This window comes from Phyllostomus hastatus, unplaced genomic scaffold (assembly GCF_019186645.2).
Source record: "Phyllostomus hastatus isolate PE091 unplaced genomic scaffold, TTU_PhHast_1.1 phas_scaffold_78, whole genome shotgun sequence".
Taxonomy (NCBI): Eukaryota; Metazoa; Chordata; class Mammalia; order Chiroptera; family Phyllostomidae; genus Phyllostomus; species Phyllostomus hastatus.
In genome coordinates, this window is record NW_025334041.1 from 98520129 (window position 1) to 98541721 (window position 21593).

Consider the following 21593-nt stretch of genomic DNA (forward strand, 5'->3'; position numbering starts at 1 on the left):
TTATGTTTATTGTAGTGTTCTGCTATTTGACTTTAGGTTCAGTATGTTGGTGTTTTTTATCTTTACAGCCATCAAAGACTGCAGATTATTTTCTATGCACTTACTTCATGGGTGAAATCTGATATGAGCACCTCATTCCAAGACTTCATGAAGCAAATGGAGAAAACTAAAGATTTATATGGTAGTTTATCTATATATTTAATTAATACAAATAGTGGAAAACTTTCCTCCCTTCCCTCTCCCCCACACACAGAAAGCAAAAGAGTGGGGATTTTCCTAGGCTGAGTTTAAGGAAAACAAAAATACACTTATTTCTATTAGGTCTCTGTTACCCTATGGGAGTCTTCCTTCAACAGATAATTGGTAAAGAGTAGACTCTGTGAGCTGAAGAGATGATGCTTGAAAATGTGCCTTAAAATAAGGAAGAAAGGGAAAGGGAGGCCACTCAGTTTAGAAGAGACTGGTGCTAATAGAAACTGCGGCATTTAGTTGTTGGTATTAAACATCTACATGCCTATTATTTTCTGTTGATTTTAGAGCCTTAAATGTTATCTGATGGCTCTTTCAATATTTGTAGGTGACCAAGGCATTGTTGAAGAACTGTGTGAAGACCCAAGCAAGGCAAAAGAAGCGGAAATTCTGCTTTACTACATTGAAAGGCAAATATTTTAAAAGCTTTTATTTTTCCTTATTAAAATAATGTTGCATTTATTTAATATGTATTTACACATTAATTCATATTTAATATTTATTTATTGTTTATTTAGCATTTTGATAAGCTGTAGCCTCTAGATTTTGTATCTTTAAAATCTTACTCTGGTGGACAAATTAGAAAATAAGCTAGAATTTAAAAAAATAGATTCTTTATGACAAAACTACCAGATTGGTAGACTAGGAAATATTTCAAAGACTATAGGTAGATTGCAGTGTTGATTTAACTTTTGTTTATATTTTTCCTACATTGCTTCACCATCAACTTGATGTTATAAAATGTTTTTGAGAATGTCTTCTTGAGTCATCAGATTATCCTAACCAATTCAGGCTTTTTTTCTCATTATTTTTATCCTATGACATATTAAAAAGGCTTATTTTTGCCCAATACTTAAGTTATTATATATAGTGTATAATAGAGGCTCAAGGAAATTTAAGACTTTATTCATTAAGAAGTTAATTCATAGGCTAAAAGGTCAATATGTAATGAACATATGTAATATTCCTAAGCTGACGTATTAAACAGTTTTAACTGTTTATTTGCATGTTAATATGATATAAATAAGGAGTGAAAATTATTTTGGGAGACACCAAAGCCTGTGTTATTTCCTTACATAGTATTCCTCTCTAAGTCTCCCAGCTTTAGATATGAGAGAAAACCCATAATGAGGTTAAAAGTTTTATGTATTTTGCATAATATTACTTTGGTGTTTTTCTCCTCTGGGGGGTTCCACATTTATTTGCAACACTGTGTAAATCGTGTTTGCCCTAGGTTTATTAATTGTAAGGTAAGGGCTGATTTGAAGACATTCTGCCTTAGGAAGAGGAGTGGAAGCTTAAGTTATTTGAACTATTATCTTTTCTTCTTGCGTTGGTCTCATATTTAACTGGGATTCTGATGCCTGGCAGAGCGACAGAGGCTTCTGAATACCAAGGACACCTCTTGATCTTTCAACTTGGCAGTCTTTGTGTTCAATTATTTCAATATTTCCCCTAGGTGAGCTTCTAAGCAGATTGCCCTTCTTTTCCCTGACTCCCCCTTTTATCCAGAGATGATATGGGAGAAAAAAAATCTGAGCTCATTGTAATTCACTTCAAATTCTGTCTGTTTTCTAAGGCTTGTATAAATACTATAGGAATAAAGTACAGGATCAGGGTCAAAGTCAGCTGGCAGGTGAGAGTTTTATTCTAAGGCTGTAAGAGTGACAGCAAACTAGGGAAAAAAATGAAAAAACATCTTACAGAGTGAATGAATCTAATTATAATTTATTAGATTTCCTTTTCTATATTACTATGCCACTATGTTTAGTCTGTATTAGGCATTTCTAATCAGTTTTCTTTTTTGTATACTTTTTATAATGTATAATGAAATACAATGGCTGTAGGTTCAACGAATTAATCTCACTTGGTGAATACGAGAAGGCAATTTGTTTTGCAGCAAGAAGTCCTAGAAGAATTCTTCAAAACATTGGGACAGTGGAAAAATTTAAGGGTAAGCATAGAATTCTCTCAGAACCTTATGTATGTATGCAAATTTTACTCTTTCCCTGTGATAGAATGGGAAGATCACTGAACTGAGAGACTAAAGATCTAAGCTCCAGTCTTATCTCTACCGTTTGTTTACTTAGTTTCCTTAGCTATAACATTAAAAGTTTGATTAGTTTTCTAAGTTAAATTATGAAATATTTTACATATACAGAACAGTATAGAGAAACATAACAGCCATGTACAACTATCAAGATTTAATAAATGTTAGTATTTTGTCAAATTTGTTCCAGTTCCTTTTATTTTTTTTTCTTTTAATATTTTTCTTTTTTATTGAATTTATTGAGGCAATGCTGGTTAACAAAATTATACAGGTTTCAGGGGCACAATTCTGTAATACACCATCTGTGCACTGTATTGTGTGTTCACCACCCCAAGTCAAGTCTCCATCCATTTATTCCCCCGTACCCTCCTTTCCTGCCATGTACCCACTCTTCCACTTCCTTTTAAAAACAGTTCCGTTGTTGTAAGTTGATATACATTCAACAAATTTTACCCATTTAAAGTATACAGTTTGATAAGTTTTGACATGTGTATCACCCCAAATTTCCCTCATTCCCCTCGAGGATCCTTTTCTCCCTCTACTTCTCACTCCGCCCACCATTCCCTCCACAGCTTCCCCTCTGGTCCCTAAGCATCCGCTAGTCTGCTTTGCATTTTCTAGTATTTTATATAAGTAGAATTATATAGTAGGTATTCTTTTTTGACTGGCTTCTTAAACTCAGCATAATTATTTTGAAATTCATCCATGTGGTACTTATTAATAGTTTATTCTTTTTATTTATGAGTGGTATTCCATTGTATGACTATAAGTTCTTTATCAGATAAATGATTTACAAATATTTCCTCTTAATTTGTGGCATGTCTTTTCATTCTTTTAATAGTATCTTTATTAAGGTTAGAAATTTTTAATTTTGTTGAAGTCTAATTTGAGAATTTTTCTTTTATGAATCGTGACACTGGCATTGTACCTAAGAAATCTGTGCCTAATCTGTGGAGATGTTTCTCCTAAATTTTTATAAGGATTTTGTAGTTTTAGGTTTACTTTTAGGTCTGTGATCCAATTTGAGTTAATTTTTATATATGGTGCCAGGGACGTGTCAAAGTTAACCCATTAGTTGGTGGTCATTTGGGGTGTTTCCACTTTTTGGCTATTATGTGTAGTGCAGCTATGAGCATTTGTACACAAGTTTTTGTGTGGACATATGTTTTTATTTCTCTTGGTTAGACACTTGGGAGTGGAATTGCTGGGTTATACAGTAACTGCATGTTGATACTTTGAGGAACTGCTAAGCTGTTTGTGCTGCTTTCCATTCCCACCAGCAGTGCATTTGGGTTCCAGTTTCTTCACATTTTTATCAGCACTCATTAATCTGTGTGAAGTGGTATCTCAGTGAGGCTTTGATTTCCATGTCCCTAATGACTAACAAGGTGGAGCATCCTTTCATGTATCTATTGGCTATTGGTATGACTTCTTTGGAGATATTTCTCTTCTTTGCTCATTGAAAAGTTGTAGTATTTATGTGTTTTATTAATGAGTTATAAGAGTTCTTTCTGTGTCCTGGATAAAAATCTCTTATCAGATAGATGATATTCAAATATTTTCTTTCAGTCTATTGGACTATCTTTTCACTTTCTTGATGCTGTTTTTTGAAGCACAAAATTTTTTAACCTTGATGAAGTTCAATTTATTCTGTTCTTTTATGGCTGTGCTTTAGCTGTTGAATCCAAGGACTCTGTCTAACTAAAGATCCTGTGTTCTCTTCTAAGAGTTTTATATATTTAGGTCTGTGATCTACTTTGAGTTAGTGTTTGTGCATGGTGGAAAGTAGGGGTCCAGATGCATTCCTTTGTATTGGGTACCTAGTTTCCCCAGCACCATTTGTTAAGAAAAAGACCTGCCTTTACCCATTGAATTTTATGGCTCCTTGTAGAAAAATCAATTGACCAGGGTTTATTCTATTCTATTGCTCTAAATTTTTATCCTATATCAGTATCATACTGCCTTGATTACAATAGCTTTCTACTAAGTTTTGAGATTGAAAGTGTCAGTCTATCTTTCTTTTGATTAATATTAGTGTAGTATATTTATTTTTTTAAATATATTTTATTGATTATGCTATTACAGTTGTCCCATTTCCCCCCTTCTCTCCCCTCCACCCTGTACCCCCTAACCCTAACCCACATTGCCCCCCTTTAGTTCATGTCCATGTGTCAAACTTATGAGTTCTTTAGCTTCTACATTTCCCGTACTATTCTTGCCCTCCCCCTATTTATTTTCAACCTACATTGTATGCTACTTATTCTCTATACCTTTTCCCCCTCTTTCCTCCTCCCACCCCGCTGCTGCTAGCCCTCCAAGTGCCCTCCATTTCTGTGGTTCTGTTCCTGTTCTAGTTGTTTACTTAGTTTCTTTTGGTTTTGCTTTAGGTGTGGTTGTTAATAATTGTGAGTTTGCTGTCCTTTTACTATACATGTCTTTTCTTTATCTTCTTTTCTTAGATAAGTCCCTTTAGCATTTCATAAAATAAGGGCTTGGTGATGATTAACTCCTTTAATTTGACCTTATCTGAAAAGCACTTTATCTTCCCTTCCATTCTAAATGAGAGCTTTGCTGGATAGAGCAATCTGGGATGTAGGTCCATGTCTTTCATGACTTGGAATATTTCTTTCCAGCCCCTTCTTGCCTGTAGGGTCTCTTTGGAGAAATCAGCTGACAGTTTGATGGGAACTCCTTTGTAGGTTACTGTCCCCTTATCTCTTGCTGCTTCTAGGATTCTCTCCTTCGTTTTTACCTTGGCTAATGTAATTATGATGTGCCTTGGTGTGTTTCTTCTTGGGTCCAACTTCTTTGGGGCTCTCTGAACTTCTTGGATTTCTTGGAAGACTGTTCCCTTTGCCAGATTGGGGAAGTTCTCCTTTATTATTTGTTCAAATAACTTTTCCACTTGTTGCTCCTCCCCTTCTGGTACCCCTATAATTTGGATGTTGGAACGTTTAAAGGTGTCCTGGATGCTCTTAAGCTTTTCCTCGATTTTTTGAATTCTTATTTCATCATGCTTTCCTGCTTGGTTGATTCTATCTTCCTTCTGGTCCACTGTATTGTTTTGAGACTCAGATTCCTTCCTTTCACTATTGGCTCTCCTCCGTGTATCTTCCTGCATCTCTTTTATGGTAACCTGCATCCTTTCATCTAAATTGCGCCCAAAGTCAACCAATTCCGTGAGCTTTCTGATCACCAGTGTTTTGAACTGTGCATCTGATAGATTGGCTATTTCTTAGTGGCTCAAAAGGATGAGTCCTGGGGGACTGATCTGTTCTGTTGGAAACATGTCTTATATCTTTCCCTGTCTCTCTTTTTTTCCTGGTCTGGTCGCTCTTGTTACGGTAGGGGGCGGAGCCTTAGGTGTTCACCAGGGCTGGGCACCCCAGTCGCTAGATGGTGACGTTATATGTGGGTGTGGGGGTGGGGGTGGGGGTGGGGGTGGGGGTGGGGGCGGGGGGGAACAATGGTGGTAGTTCTGTTCTCCTGGGCTCAGACCCTTCTCTGGGCTCCTGGGCTGTGAGCTCTGCCCTGGTCCACAATCACTGCCTCACTGGGTCCCCCAGCCACAGCTTGCGTACTCAGGGATCACCGCTGTGTTCTTGTGCCCCGGATGGCTGTCACGCCAATTTCGCGCCAAATTTTCCCCAACCTCCGCGAGCCGCTGACCCGCGCCAGCCCCACGCCCGCCCGGCTCATCGTCTCCTACCAGTCTAGATGTACGGATTTACTTCAACTTCTTGGCTGTCCGACTGCCATTCAGATAAATCCTCTATCAGTTCTGAGTGTTATTCTATCTGTAAATTATTGTTGTTCTATTCTTGGTTGTGCGAGGAGGTACGGTGCATCCACCTATTCCTCCATCTTGCCAGAAGTCCCAGTGTAGTATATTTCTTATACTTTTAATCTATTTGTGTCTTTGTTTAAAGTCGTTGTGTTCTAGATACCATACTGGATCCTACTTTTTTATACAATCTGAAAATGCAGTGTTTGGATCATTTATATTTAATGATTGTGACATTGTTGATTTTTATTTGCTTTCTATCTTCCTCAACTCTTCTTTGTTACTTTTTCTCTTTTTCTGCCTTCTTTTGGATTAGTTTAATTTTTTATGATTCTATTTTTTCTCCTTTGTTGATTTATGAGCTATAACTTTTTGTTGATTTATTTGGTTGTTGCTTTAGGGTTTACAGATTAAATCTTTAATTCATCACATTATATCACTTGATATATAAAAACAGAATATTTCTAAATTTTTATATTGGTAGCATATACCATTGTTTGATCTTTGTTCCTTTGTGTAAATTTATATTTCTATCTAGTATCATTTTCTTTCTGCTTAAAAGACTACCTTTAACATTTCTCACAGTGCAGGCCTGCTGGTAGTATATTCTTTCAGCTTTTTAAAGTTCCTTCAAAAGGTTCTGAGGGAGATTCCATTCCATGCTTCTCGTTTAGCTTCTCGGTGGCTGTCAACATTTTTCGGTATTCCTTAGCTTATAGATACGTCACTCCAATCTCTGCCTTGGCTTTCATGTAGTATAAATGTTTAGTCATTATCCAAAATATAAAGTTCAATACATAAGCATTAATTAGCAATTATAAATATATAATTTTATTTTTTTATAATTTTTTTCTTTTTTCTTTTTTTTAAAGATTTTACTTATTTATTTTTAGAGAGAGAAGGGAGGGAGGGAGGGAGGGAGAGAAAAAGAGAGAGAGAGATGTATCAATGTGCGGTTGCTGGGGGCCATGGCCTGCAACCCAGGCATGTGTCCTGACTGGGAATCGAACCTGAGATGCTTTGGTTCACAGCCCATGCTCAATCCACTGAGCTACGCCAGCCAGGGCCTAAATATATAATTTTAGATTAATTTTTTTAGAAAATGCAAAAAGATGAAAATAATATAAAGTAAGGAAAGAAAACTATTACTTAAAGTACTTGACATAAAAACTTCTTCTCCCTGTAGCTGTTGGAAAAATTAGAGGAAAGCCTTCTCCATTACTCTTATTTTTTGAGGCTATCTTCAGCACAAGTCATGCTCATAGACGTCCTGTTAATGCAGAACTCACTCTGGAAGGAATCAAATGTGGATTGTCTGAAAAACGTCTAGATTTAGTTATCAATTGGGTCACTCAGGAAAGGTAAGCAAAATTAAACTTTTAACTTAATCTTGATATTTAGTTAAGGAAGTTCTTAAAAATTTAATAGTTTTTCTTATCAATACATTATTTGAGCATTTATTTCAGGTCTCTATTACAATTAGAAAGTGTTTTCTAAGCATTCATGGAGCACTGGGCTTAGTCACAACTGATTAGGAGTTGACTCATGCCAGTTTATAAGATGACTCATAACCACTTAATGATGGACGGAAATTGATCAGTAAGGATAGAAAAGGATTGATTAGTATCACGCTGCCTAGAAGAGTAAGGCAGGAACCAGATTCCAGGTATGCTGTGGATACATGTAAAGGGTAAACCCAGGAGAAAATTTATAAGCAGGGGGATCACGGATCAAGGCAGCATTTAGGAGAACATACAAACTAGAGTGGACAGGCAGGACATGGCTTCTTGGAGCTGGGTCTCAGCACAGGTTAACAAATTAGTACCAGGGTTCCCTTAGGTTGGGTTCCCTGGAACCAAAGCCTGAAGAAGGAATTTGGGTGCATATGATTGATAGACGGAGATCTTCGAAGAAAATGCATAAGTGAAGCAGAATAGGGAGGAGGAAAGAGCCAAGCAAGGATATGATCTCAGGCATGTTCTACCCTTGGCCTTATTTATAGAGGGATGGCTCCAGAGTATAAACCACACCACAGAACTAGTTCACCTTGAAGCAAGGGGCTGGCCTTTTATACCTTTTTATCAGTCATTCAGGGGCTGTTGGCTGCCCCAATGGAGTGGGAGCACTTAACTTCATGGGCATGGTGGTTCTCACCAACCAAGGGCAATTCACTGGAAGGGAGGGACCTGTGAGCCACTGCCAGTCAGTTCTCAGAGCAGTTGAGGAAGGGTATACTGGCCCAATAAAGAGGGTTTGAGCACAACAGGAAAACAGCATCTACATCAGACATCTATTTGCATAATACAGATCTATTTGCTTCTCACAGGAATGTCACTCCATCCAGACACATTTTCTCTAGGATTCTGTGGTCATAATTCTAGGGGAAGCTTAAAAGAGGAGGGTTGCCCTGACTGATGTGGCTCATCACATCAAAGTTGGTTGGATGTCATCCCACAAAGTGAAAGGTGCCCTGTTCGATTCCCTGTGAAGGCACATGCCTAGGTTGCAGGTTTGGTCCCTGGTCGGGGTGTGTATGAAAGGCAACCAATTGATGTTTCTCTCTCACATTAACGTTTGTCTCCCTTTCACCCTCCCTTCCCGTCCCTCTAAGGAAAAAAAGGGGAGAGTTAATGGGATGAACTATGTAGCCCTTGTCATTATAATTGGTTCTTTAGCTGTAATTTTTTTACAACTTTATTGAAATATAATTTACATATAGTACCCTATACATATTTAAAGTATACAATCTGATGAGTTTTTTTTAAAAACAGCATTATGGAGATATAATTGACATATAATAAACTGCATGAGTTTAAAGTGTACAGTTTGACAAGTTTTGACATATGTATATGCCCATGAAATCATCACAGTCAAGATAACATATCCATGATGTTCAAATGTTTCCTTGTGTCCCTTTATAATGCCTCTTCCTTCCTTTCACCCCCTCATTTCACACTCCTCCCTATCTTTAGGTAACCACTGATCTGCTTTCTGTCACTGTAGATTAGGTTTCTTTTTCTAGAATTTTGTGTAAACAAACTCATACCTTATGTATTCTTTTATTCTTCTTGGTCTGACTTCTTGCCCTTATGACTGCTTTGAGAGTCATCAGTATTAATTAGTGTTCATCATTTTTCTCCTCTATTACCCATTTTAGATTCTTTTCACTCTTACACTTCCTTCTGTTGGTCGTGATGGTTTGTCTAGTGGGTTGATTGTGGTAACCATGCCTTTATCAAACCATGGTTATTGGTTTACCCACCTCCAGTTTTCAATTGGCGTGGGACTACTCACAGATACCCAGTAGATTATCGGCTACCTGTAACAGACAACTATATACCATTCAAAAATCAACTACTGGGCCCTGCCAAAATTGGAGCGTTTATCCATGGAACACCAATGACTACAACTAGAGCTGCTCATCATGAACTGGGTTCTGACAAACTCACCAAGTCATGCGGTCAGGTGGGCTCAGAAGAGCCCATTCAAAAGCCGGTACAACCAAGAGCAAGTTCAAGCAGGTTTAGAGCATATAGGTAAGCTTCACGAACAGGTGGCCCAGAACCCATGCCAACTACCCCTGAAGGACTGATACCTCCTGCACAGCTCTCACCTGTGGCCTCATGGGGTTACCTAAGACCAGTAGATCATGGCATAAAAACCAAAACTTGGCTCATGGATGGTTCAGGTGGTACTTAAGATGAAGTAACATCCTTTAGGATGAAGTGCACTCTTTAAACCAATGACAATTATATAATGCTATCTCCCCAACAGGTAGAATACTTGGGTCTGAAAAGTAAAGAGTGGCTGTGTTCAACTCACTACCAGAAACCCAGTTAGAGAGTTTATTAGTCAGGGTTCTCCAGAGAAATAGACTAAATAGGATATGTATATTTTCTGTATATGTAGTATAAGAAATTTGCTCATGTAATTATGGAGGCTGAGAAGTTCCAAGATTTGCAGTCAGCAAGCTAGAGACCTAACAGAACCAACAGTGTAAATTCCAGTCCCAAAGCCGGTAGGCTCAAGACCCGAGAAGAGCCAATGCTTCTGTTTGAGTCCAAAAGCTGGGGAAGACTGATGTCATAGTTAAAGTAGCCACACTGGAGGAGTTTCCTCTTATTTGAGGGACAACTGGCCTTTCTCTGCTATTCAGGCCTTCAACTGATTGCCACCCATATTCAGGAGGGCCATTTGCTTTACTCAGTATACCAATTCAAATGTTACTCTCATCCAAATACATCATCCCAGACACAATCAAAATAATATTTGACCATATATCTGGGCACTCCTCGACCCAGTCCAGTTGACACATAAAATTAAACATCACAGGGATTTTGTGCTTCCCATGCCTGTGTTAGGCTCTGTGAGTCTGGAGGTCCTGATTGACTTTGATTGTCATGAGAAGGTAGGACTGTTGCTACATAACAGGGCAGAGAGGAATATGTTTGGCACTCAGGCTCCCTATTCCCTTTGAGAGAGCATGATACTTGGATGTTGGTGCATGTCATTTACTGATAGACTACTCCTTGGGAAATTTTGTAAGGGAAGAAGTAGGTAGGATAGAAAAGGGGAAAGAGCCAAGCAAGGACGTGAACTCAGGCAAATCTAGTATTAGCCAGTATTAAAGGGAGAGGGGCTGTGGAGCATGAACAATACCACAGAGCTGTTTCCCCTTGGTTATGGGATTGGCCTTTTGTACCCTTATTAGTTAGCCATCAGCTCTAGACCACTGTGGGATTGGAAGATAAGCATAATCTTCTGGGCGAGTTGGCTCCTGTGAACTGAGAGCAATTCTTCGGAAAGGGGCATCTGTGAACTGTTTGTAGTCAATGTGAGAAGGCACTGGTCCAGTAGAGGGGGCCTGGGTGAGGCAGCAAAACAGCGTCTACCAGCTTATGAAGATCAACGTCGGGGTAGATACAGCATTTGCTGGGTCTGTGTGCATGTGGTTTGGGTTGTGAGTGTTGGAGGGCAGACTGAGGAAAGGCCTCCCTGTCATCACTCTAATAGTCATGGCCTGCTTGTTTTACAGCCTAAGGGCCATGTTTCCTTAACTCTGAATGCATGGGGACATAGGCTACATATCAGAGAGTTACAGTTACCATCTTTAAAAAGTGTATTAGCCCTGACTGGTGTTGTTCAGTAGATTGAGTGCTAATGTGCAAACCGAAAGGTCACAGGTTCAATTCCCAGTCAGGCACACGCTTGGTTTGTGGGCCAGGTCCCCAGTTGGGGGCCTGCAAGAGACAACTGATAGATGTTTTCTGTCACACATCTACTCTTTCTCTCCCTGTCTTTCTCCCACCCTTTCCCTCTCTCTAAAAAGATGAATTAAAAATTTAAAAATTAAAGCCCTGGCTGGTGTAGCTCAGTGGATTGAGCGTGGGCTGGGAACCAAAGTGTCCCAGGTTCGATTCCCAGCCAGGGTACATTCCTGGGTTGCAGGCCATAACCCCCAGCAACCGCACATTGATGTTTCTCTCCCTCTCTCCCTGTCTCTATTTCCCTCCCTTCCCTCTCTAAAAATAAATAAATAAAAATTTAAAAAAAAATTTAAAATTAAAAAGTATATCATAAGGGAGGTGGATGGACTAATGTAAGCACTTCCTAAATAACAGTCATGACGTAGAAATGTCCCAAACATAAAAATGCTGATTTGCATGCTGCTGACTGCTGCCACCTATTCCAAATTCCTATTCTATTCCTGCAGGGCTCTGGATAGTCCTGACACTGTTCTGGATGGATGGCACTACCGTTTACCAGTGCCAAGGGTCTTCCTCCCACCACCTCTGTACAGCCTTCAGTTACTGGGCCTTCACGTAATTCTGTTCTAGGAAACTTCTTTTGTGTGTACACTTCTTTTTACTCTGCTTCCTTTGTTTCTCTGCCTAGTTAGACTCTGTGCTCTCTACAAAAAACACTTGTCGGGGAGCACTAGAAATGGTTCAGATGTGAGGACATTATCAGAAAGTTCATGCTCATTACCAACACCTGTTATGTATTGCAAAGCTACCTCAGATAAGTTTAATTTCCTTACATACACTGATGGTTCTTGACCCATTCTGCCTCTTAGTTGTAAGAATATAAATTCTTGCCCTGGTTGGCGTGGCTCAGTTGGTTGATTGTCCTCTCACAAACTGAAAGGTCACTTGTTCAAATCTTGGTCAAGGCACATGCCTGGGGTGCAGTTTCAGTCCCAGGTCAGTATGCATATGGAAGGCAACTGATCAACGTTTCACTCTCACATCAATGTTTCTCCCCCTCTTCCTCCCTCCCTTCCCCTCTCTCTTAAAAAAAGTTAAAAATTAAAAATTAAAAACGTATAAATCCTAGCTCTGGCTGTGTAGTTCGGTTAGTTAGAGCACTGTCTGGCTATGCCAAGGTTGTGGGTTTCATCCCGGGTCAGTGCATAAACTGGGAAAATACTACTGCTTCTAAGGATTCTGAGATGATAGAATAGAATACTCAAAACAATTCACATTCTTTGTTCTCAGCCTCTCTCCCTTGAAGCAGAGAGTCAAATCAGTGATTTGGAATATATGAAGACAAAAAAACACCCATTCAGAACAGCAAGAAGAAAAAAGAATCCCCAAAAATGAGAATAGTGTAAGGAGCCACTGGGACAACTTCAGCTGCTCAACATTCATGTCCTGGGGATGCTAGAAGGAGAAAAGAGAGAGCAAGAAATGGGAAATCTATTTGAAAAAATAATGACAGAAAACTTCCCTAATTTGGTGAAGGAAATACAAATATAAGTCCAGGAAGTGCAGAGAGTCCCAAACAAGATGAACCTAAAGAAGTCCACACTGAGACACATCATAATTAAAATGCCAAAGGTTAAAGACAAAGAGAGAACCTTAAAAGCAGCACGAGAAAAGAAGTTAGTTACCTACAAGGGGCCCCCATTAGACTGTCAGCTGATTTCTCAAAAGAAACATTGCAGTTTAAAGGGGATTGGCAGGAAATATTCAAAGTGATGAAAAGTAAGGACATACAATGAAGATTATTCAGCAAAGCTGTCATTTAGAATCAAAGGACAGATAAAGAGCTTCCCAGATAAGAAAAGCTTAAAGAGAACATCACCCCAAACTAATATTATATGAAATGTTAAATGGTCTGCTTTATGAAGAAGAAAATAAAAAATATGGGTAAAATGGCAATAAATACATATCAACAATTGAATCTAAAAAACAAAATAAACAAATAAGCAGAACAGAAATGGAATCATAGATACTGAGAATGTTTTGATGGTTGCCAGATGGGAGGCGATGTGAAGGATGGGCAAAAAAGGAGAAGGGATTAAGAAGTACCAGTTGGGCCCTGGCTAGTGTGATTCAGTGGATTGAGTGCCAGCCTGTGAACCAAAGGGTCGCTGGTTGATTCACAGTCTAGGGCACATGCCTGGGTTGTGGGCCAGGTTCCCAGTAGGGGATGCGTGAAAGGCAACCACACATTGATGTTTCTCTCTCTCTCTCTTTTTCCCTCCCTTTCCCACTGTCTAAAAAGTAAATAAATAAAATCTTTAAAAAAAAAGTAGTACCAATTGATAATTACAGAATAGTCATGGGGATGTAAAGTGAAGCACAGAAAATAGAGTAGTCAAAGAACATATATGCATGACCCATGGACATGGACCAAAGGTGTGGGGATTGCCTGAGGGAGTGGGGGCCTGAGTGGAGAGGGACAGAAAGGGAAAAATTGGGACAAGTGTAATAGCATAATAAAAATATGATTTTAAGAAATAATAAGAATGTTTATCAAATGTAAAAGAAGAATTGATTTAATTTCATCAAAATATCTTCCCCCAAAGGAATACATGCTGATTGTTTTTGTTCTTGCTGTTAAATTTTAGATGTATTTAATTTCTTCTATATTAATTGCCTACTAACTTGGAATTCTTAAAGACTGCAGAAAATCCAGTTCTACCACACTGAATTTTCAAATACAGTGGTACCTTGGTCCTCATCATTAATTCATTCCGGAACTCGTGATAAGTGCCGAAATCAATGAGTACTGAAGGATGAGCATTTTCTCTTGCGGGGCAGCTTGGTGACTCATACAAGTTCTAGCAAGTGCGATGAGTCCTGAGCAAGTGCCAAGCACTAAAATGTTTTTTTTTCTTATCAAAATGCAAGGAGTACAGGGTTTGATGAGCTCCAAAGCCGATGAGTACTGAGGAATGACTGTACTTCATTTTCATCCTGTCATCAAGAACTCTCAAAGATATGTCTTATTGATCTCCTTGCTCTAGGCTCACATTTTCTGAGGAGGCTGGGGATGTGATTTGTGCTTATGGGGAGCAGAATACTCATAACAAGGCCAAGTGCTTGGCTTTAGCTCAGATTATCTACAATGAATGCAACGTGCACAACAAAGTTGTACTTTGCCTGTGTAAACAGGGTCAGATCCATGAGGCCATGCAGTACATACAGCAATTCAAGGACTTTACTTCTGGTAAGTAACAATGCCTACTTGCTTGAGTACATTCGAATCCCAGATTTAATTGTATGATCACCCATGGTAGTGGGCAATATTTTGGCTTTAAATTATAAAGTCTGTTTTACATATACTGGTAAGTACATTTCTTTTGTAGTTTTCAGGAAAACAGTTAAGCTGAAGCTGACTGACCTTCATAGAATATATTATGTATTTTCTGAATACATAAGCATTTAATAAACAGGATGGTCCTAAAATATACAGTTTTAAAGATAAATTTTGCTGATATCTTGTACCATGCTACTTAAAGGATTTAAGCAATATATACAATGTTCTGAATTATGACATAAGCATTTGAAGTGAAGAATTGGTGAAATAAAATTCATTTCAAAATTTGAAACACCTAGTTTGCAACTGGGCAGTGATCTGGGAGAATTGTGAACCTTTTAGGGTGACCCTAGTTGAACGATCTAATCTCATTATGAACCCAGTTCAGCAGTAATGTCAATGTGCAGGCAGTCCTGGCCCCTCCCCACATCCCAGGCCTGTGCCAGTCCCGGTGTACAGGCTGTGTACCAGAGTTCTAACAAGTTGCAAAATGAGATAAAACATAGCACTTTTAGGTCACATTTTCCCAGGAAAAAAGATATTTTATGGTTGTTGAATCTGATCATTTTCAAACAATAAATTGACTTTTACTTAGGATCTTCTTATTAAAGTTACTAATTTCTTCATTCACTGTGTAACAGCATGCCTGATACCATTACGATAATAGCTAACAGTTCAGCTTTTTACATGCATTATCTCAACCCTTATGTTAACTGTGAAGTAGGATTTATTATAATCCCAATTTTATAGATTAGAAAGGCTAGGGCACAGAGAGGTAAGTAATTTGCTTAAATGCACACAACAACAGAACAATTTGGCATAATAGGAACTACTCAATATTCATTTTATATACACTTTCAAATGATATATTTTATTATCTAAGTATACAGATTCAGTTTCTGTATTATTTTTCTATAGGTCAGAGTTATTTTAGTTAGGGTTTAGACATGGAATATAGGTTTTAATTACTCTTGAATATGATTATTCTGTTTCTATAGAAGTGCATTAAACTCTAAAATAACTAAATGTATATTGTAATAATTAAGAAGTAATAACACTCCTATATAATTAAAACTTTGATAGTCATCGCAGATTTTTTTAGCATAACATCATAAGATGAAAATAATAATAACCTTAGAAAAATTAAGCTTCAAACGTAGAAACACTGTTTGAAAAATTACTTTACTTATTTACTTTTTAATGAGAAACAACCACAGCATTCCAAGCTATCATCTTTTCAAGGCCTCAGGGGAGAGATACATTTTACTAATACTTTCTGTTTTCAGAGAAAAATGTTCTCTCTCAAATTTAGACTATTAGGTTTACATTTACAATTTTTTAAATTGATTTGAAACAGAGAGAGAGAAACTTCAATTTGTTTTTCCATTTATTTATGCATTCATTGGTTGATTTTTAAATGTGCCCTGATTAGGGATTGAACCCACAACCTCGGTGTGGGACAATGCTCTCACCAACTGAGCTACCTGGCCAGGGCCTACATTTACACATTTTTTTAAAAAAGCAGTAAAATCTTAGAAAAGTCTTTTGTTCTTAAAGCATAAATCTAATGGAGTATCTGTTTTAGAAGTAAAGAACTGCTTTGTTTTTTCCCTCCTAACAATTTCTAGAATAAAGTCTGAAATGATTTGTTTGTTCAGTTTTCTATTATCATTAAACAAATAAATATACCTATGTGGAAACTGGGTTGTCCCAGATCTGACATGACGCTCTCAAGCTTTCTGGTCTCAGGTCCCCTTCACACTTTTTTTAAAAAGTATTGGAGCCCTGGCTGGTGTGGCTCAGTGGATTGAGCCCTGGCCTGCGAACCAAAGGGTTGCTAATTCAATTCCCAGTCAGGGCACATGCCTGGGTTTTGAGCCAGGTCCCCAGTTGGGGGTGCACAAGAGTCACCATACGATGATGTTTCTGTCTCTTTCTCCCTCCCATCCCTCCCTTCCCCTCTCTCTAAAAATAAATATATAAAATCTTAAAAAAAATAAAACTAAAAAGTATTGGAGATCCCAAAGAACTTTATGTTGGTTATATATATTGATATTTATCCTGTTAGAAATTAAAACAAAATTTTAAATATTAATTTATTCATTTAAAATAATACCAATAAACCCTTACATGTTATCATAAATGAAATATGTTTTATGAAAATGACTTTCTAACAGTAAACAATTTCATAAAGAGTGGTGTTGTTTTATATTCTTGCAAATCTCTGTAATGTCTGGTTTATTAGAAGATTGCTGGCTTCCCATATTCAGTTTGCTGTAATATAACATGTCCTGTAGCCTCTGGAAAACACCACTGTATACTAGTGAGAGAATAACAATAAAAAAGGCAAGTAACAAGTTAGTATTTTCATGAAAGTAGTTGTGACTTTCTAGACCTGAGACCATGTTTTGAAATCCACTGTTCTAGGTAATTGTGAGTTAAACAAGTACCATACTTGGTATATAGGCCCTTATAATCTTATTAAAACATAATATTCATGAGATAAATTATGATTAATAACATGTCAAACCTAGGAATAAGGAAATAGATTCTGAAGTGTCATAAGCAGTGGGAGAAGGTCATAGGATTTGAATTTGTGTCCTTTCTGATTAGTCACAGACCATATCTTGCATATAATTGAGTAAATATTGGTTAATCAATTCATGGAGAAGGGAATTCAAATACCCGATTGAATGAAAAGAAGAGAGATGAGCAAGAAAGGAAATGCTGGAGGGGCAGGGGGATTGCTATATAAATAGCTTCACCTTAGTGGGGGATAGTTTGAGTGACCCAAATCATAATTGTCTGTCTCTTCACTAGGGAATTTTTTAATTGTTTGACTTTGTTGATACAGAATTCTATTTTGCTATTCCTTGTTTCCTCTTTTACCATTTCTCTCTCCCCCTGTGTGCGTGTGTGCTTGTGTATGTGTACATACACACATTGAGTGCACATACACACATTTATTGTTTTGGAGAAGCAGTACTATAGGTTGGAAGGTCATGGACTCTGGGGATCAGATGAACTATTGTACTTTATACCATATGTATAAGCTGGGAAAATTAACTTTGCTAAGCCTGTTTCCTCACTTGTGATATGAGGATAATAATAGTTCACTTATACTGAATATTACATGCAGCGATTTAATATGTGTAAGTTCCCAGTACAATAAGTATGTATTTAATAAACATGAGAGTATTTTGTATTGCCTTTCAGAGTGCAAATTATGTTTATGATAGTTGTTGAAAGGCTCTCAGAAATTATTCTGAAAATTACCTGTGTTGTAGTCCAAGAAGAATATTTTTACTTTAAAAAGTGTAGGAAATTAACCCATAGTTTACATTTTAAGAATGTAAATCATGATTGTAGGTTAAGATTACCTCAATGGTTAACAATAGATTTTAAACCATATGCAATTGCTTTTTATGGAGTAAAAAATGGTCAAATGTAGGCAACTTCATATGGCTCAACCTCTGCTTGAACTAGCTATGGCTTCTTAAAATATTCATTTTTGAGTTTCTAAATACTTGATATTTTTTTAAACAATTACTGATGCTCATTTTCTGTGCAAGACACAGAAAAGAAAGATGTTATATTCACCAGAAATTTGCCCAAATATGAGCAACAAGATATAGTCAAACATAACTTAGAATAGGTAGAATTTTAGAAATTGGAGATAGTAAGTCTGCACTTTTAAGATGCAGAAACTAAGATCCAAAAGATTAAGTGGCTGATGGAGCACTGATGAGAATTCTGATTTCCTGAATGACAGTCTAATCTTTTTTGTTATATCGCATTTCTTTTCATGGTAGTTCTTTGATAAATTTCTTTCTGGTGCTCTTTATTCTTATAAAGAGCACCAGTAGCTTTTCTTTGTTTTTTGCTATGCTGAGCATGATTTTTGGGGGGTGGGAGTTTGAGGATAAGTGCTATCCATTGAGGGCTTTGGAAGGATCGGAAAAAGAAGTGTTGATTAGCAGGTATAAACATTAGCTGGTTTCAGTTTCTAGTATCATATTAGGATATTGAGACATAGTTTTTCATTTTTGCTTTCAGATGACCTAATGCAGCTAATAAGGTTATGTCCCCACCATGAATTAATTTGGTGTCTCACTAAAGAGTGGAATGGAAAACCACCATTATTACCTTTTGGTTTTGTTATACTTCATCTTTGCTCTGTTGATATGAAAAAAGTTGCCATCAAGCTACTTCAAGAAATAAATGAAGGTGGGAAAGGTAAGTAAAACGTTGTTGTGGAAGGAATAGTAGTGGGTTATTTAGGGAAAGGCTCAAGATTATTATGTTTGAGTTAATTTAATCTTTTATTTTTAGAGGATCTGGAAATTTTATTTTTTCTGTTTTTTATTGATGATGCTATTACAGTTGTCCCAATTTCCCCCCTTTTTTTGCACTCCACCCAGCACTCCCCAATCCCTCTGGCTATCCTCCCCTCTTTGTTTATGTCTATTAGTCATGCATGTAAATTCTTTGGCAACTCCATTTCATATATTTGCTCTTAACATCCCCCTGCTTATCCTGTAGCTACCAATTTGTACTTCTTAATTCCTTCACCTTTCCCCCATGCCCCCAGACACCCCTTCCCACTAGCCCCCATCACAATAATCTCCCTATTATGGTTCTGTTTCTGTTCCACTTATTTTCCCAGTTTGTTTTTTAGATTCAATTGTTGATAGTTACGTATTTATTGTCATTTTAATGTGCATAATTTGATCTTCTTTTTCTTAAATAAGTCCCTTCAACATTTCATATAATAATAGTTTGGTAATGATGGACTCCTTTAGCTTTACCTTGTTTGGGAAGCATTTTATCTGCCCTTCCATTCTAAATGAAAGCTTTGCTGGATAGAGTAATCTTGGATGTAGGTACTTGCCTTTCATGACTTGGAATACTTCTTTCCAGCCCCTTCTTGCCTGTAAGGCTTCTTTTGAGAAATCAGCTGATACCCTTGTAGGAACCCCTTTGTAGGTAACTGTCTCCTTATCTCTCGTTGCTTTTAGGATTTTCTCTTTGTCTTTAATCTTGGGTAACTTAATGATGCTGTGCCTTGGTGTGTTCCTCTTTGGGTCCAACTTCTTTGGGACCCTCTGGGCTTCCTGGACTTATTGGAAGTCTATTTCCTTCACCAGATTGGGGAAAATTTTCTTCATTATTTGTTCAAATAAGTTTTCAATTTCTTGCTGCTGTTCTTCTCCTTCTGGTACCCCTATAATTCAGATATTGGAATGTTTCAGGTTGTTCCAGAGAATCCTCAGACTCTCTTCATTTTTTTTTAATTCTTGTTTCTTCGTTCTGATCCAGTTGGATGTTTATTTCTTCTTTTTGTTTCAAATCGTTGCTTTGAATCCTGGTTTCCTTCTTGTCACTGTTAGTTCCCTGAATATTTTGCTTTATTTCATTTTGGGTATCTTTCATTTTTTCTTTCATTTGTTGACCAAGCGCAAACAGTTCTGTGAGCATTTTGATTACCAGGGCTTTAAATTCTCCATCAGACAGGTTGGCAATTGCCTCATCGCTTAGTTCTCTTTCTGAGGTTTTACTGTGTTCTTTCATGTGGGCCACATTTCTTTGTGTTGGCACAGCTGATAGGTTGTAAGGGGGTGGGGCCTTAGGTATTCACCAGGGTGGGGCAACTCTCTTTGCTGGAACAATGCAGCTCGCCTGCTCTTCTCTAGGGCACTTTCCAACAGACTCTCATGTCAGACTGGAATTATCTCCCACTGCGGCAACCCCAGCTGTAGCCCACAGTGAGCTCTGAGTCTCAGTTTTCCCTCTAAGTCATTCCCTCCTGTGCAGCTCTTTGGAACTCAGCAGTCAGTCCCGCCCTTCAGCCGCCTCACCTCGGTTTTTCTGAGTCGGCCCTTGTGGTCTGCCTTACCGGTCTGGTTGTTCTGGTTGATTTTTTCTTTAATTCCTTGGTTGTTGCAGTTCCATGCAGTTTGATTTTCTGGCAATTTTGGTTGTTTATTGATTTTAGATTGGTTGTTACCCTACTTTTGGTTGTGCGAGGAAGCAAAGGGCTTCTACCTATGCCTCCATCTTGGCCAGAACTCCCCCATTTGTGTTTAGTTCTTTTTCTGGAGTTTTGTTCTGTCCTTTCATTTGGGCCATATTTCCTTGTCTCCTCATTTTGGCAGCCTCCCTGTGTTTGTTTCTATGTATGAGGTAGAGCTGCTTTGACTCTGTGTCTTGACAGCATGCCCTAAAGTAGCAGGTGTCCTGTAGGGTCCAGTGGCACAGCCTCCTCTGTCTCCCAAGCAGGTCAATGGGAGGGATTTACCCAATCCAGACAGCTGATAGGACTGGCTGTGAGCCCTGGCCAGCAGCCACTTCCCAATGTGGCTTGTGGAGGTGGTTGGGTGAAACTCCAACATGGTCTGTAATTGTCTGCTGGGTGTGTATGCTCTGGAGTTTCCTGGGTGGTGTGGGCCAAGGTCAGCCTCCACCTGGTGTTCTGTCTGGGACCCCTTGGTGTAAGCTATAAAGTGATCAGCAGATTGCTGCTGCTAGTGCCAGGCCTGAGGCCGCTCTTCTTCGAGAGATACAGGGGGGCTGGGCTCAGCTGTTGCTTGTTTGAGGGGATTAGGAAGCTCTGAAGCCTGTGCCTAGCTCAGCCATTCATATGGAAAATCCACTGTTACCAGCTCGGGTGGGACCATAAGTTGGATGGGGTGGACTGTTAGGTAATTGTCAGGGAGGGGCTTACCGTGTGAGCCAGGTTGATGAAGCTACGGATATGGTGCCACCACACTATGGTTCTGTGTGGGAGTGAGGGTTCAGAAAAGATACAATGGCCACCATCTGCAGTTCTGTTTGGGAGGAAGCTGTCCCCTAGCTCTCGCCCTGTTGCCAGACACTTTAGTTCCTCCCCATAAGCCACTGGTGCCCTTCAAGCTGCTGCCCTGGTGCTGGAGCCCAGAGGGAGTGAGTCTGGGTAAGTCTGTG

At 38.4% G+C, this 21593-nt stretch overlaps 1 protein-coding gene across 2 annotated transcripts in view; it reads left to right on the forward strand.

The window, feature by feature from the left end:
* CLHC1 (clathrin heavy chain linker domain containing 1) overlaps positions 1-21593 on the forward strand; it is a 33804-nt gene that overhangs the window by 10237 nt on the left and 1974 nt on the right. For both annotated transcript variants that reach the window (XM_045828087.1, XM_045828086.1), the window contains exons 5-10: positions 69-181; positions 578-659; positions 2097-2203; positions 7270-7444; positions 14338-14540; positions 18687-18866. In XM_045828087.1, the coding sequence (XP_045684043.1) occupies positions 69-181; positions 578-659; positions 2097-2203; positions 7270-7444; positions 14338-14540; positions 18687-18866 (860 nt within the window). The remainder of the gene's footprint in view (positions 1-68; positions 182-577; positions 660-2096; positions 2204-7269; positions 7445-14337; positions 14541-18686; positions 18867-21593) is intronic.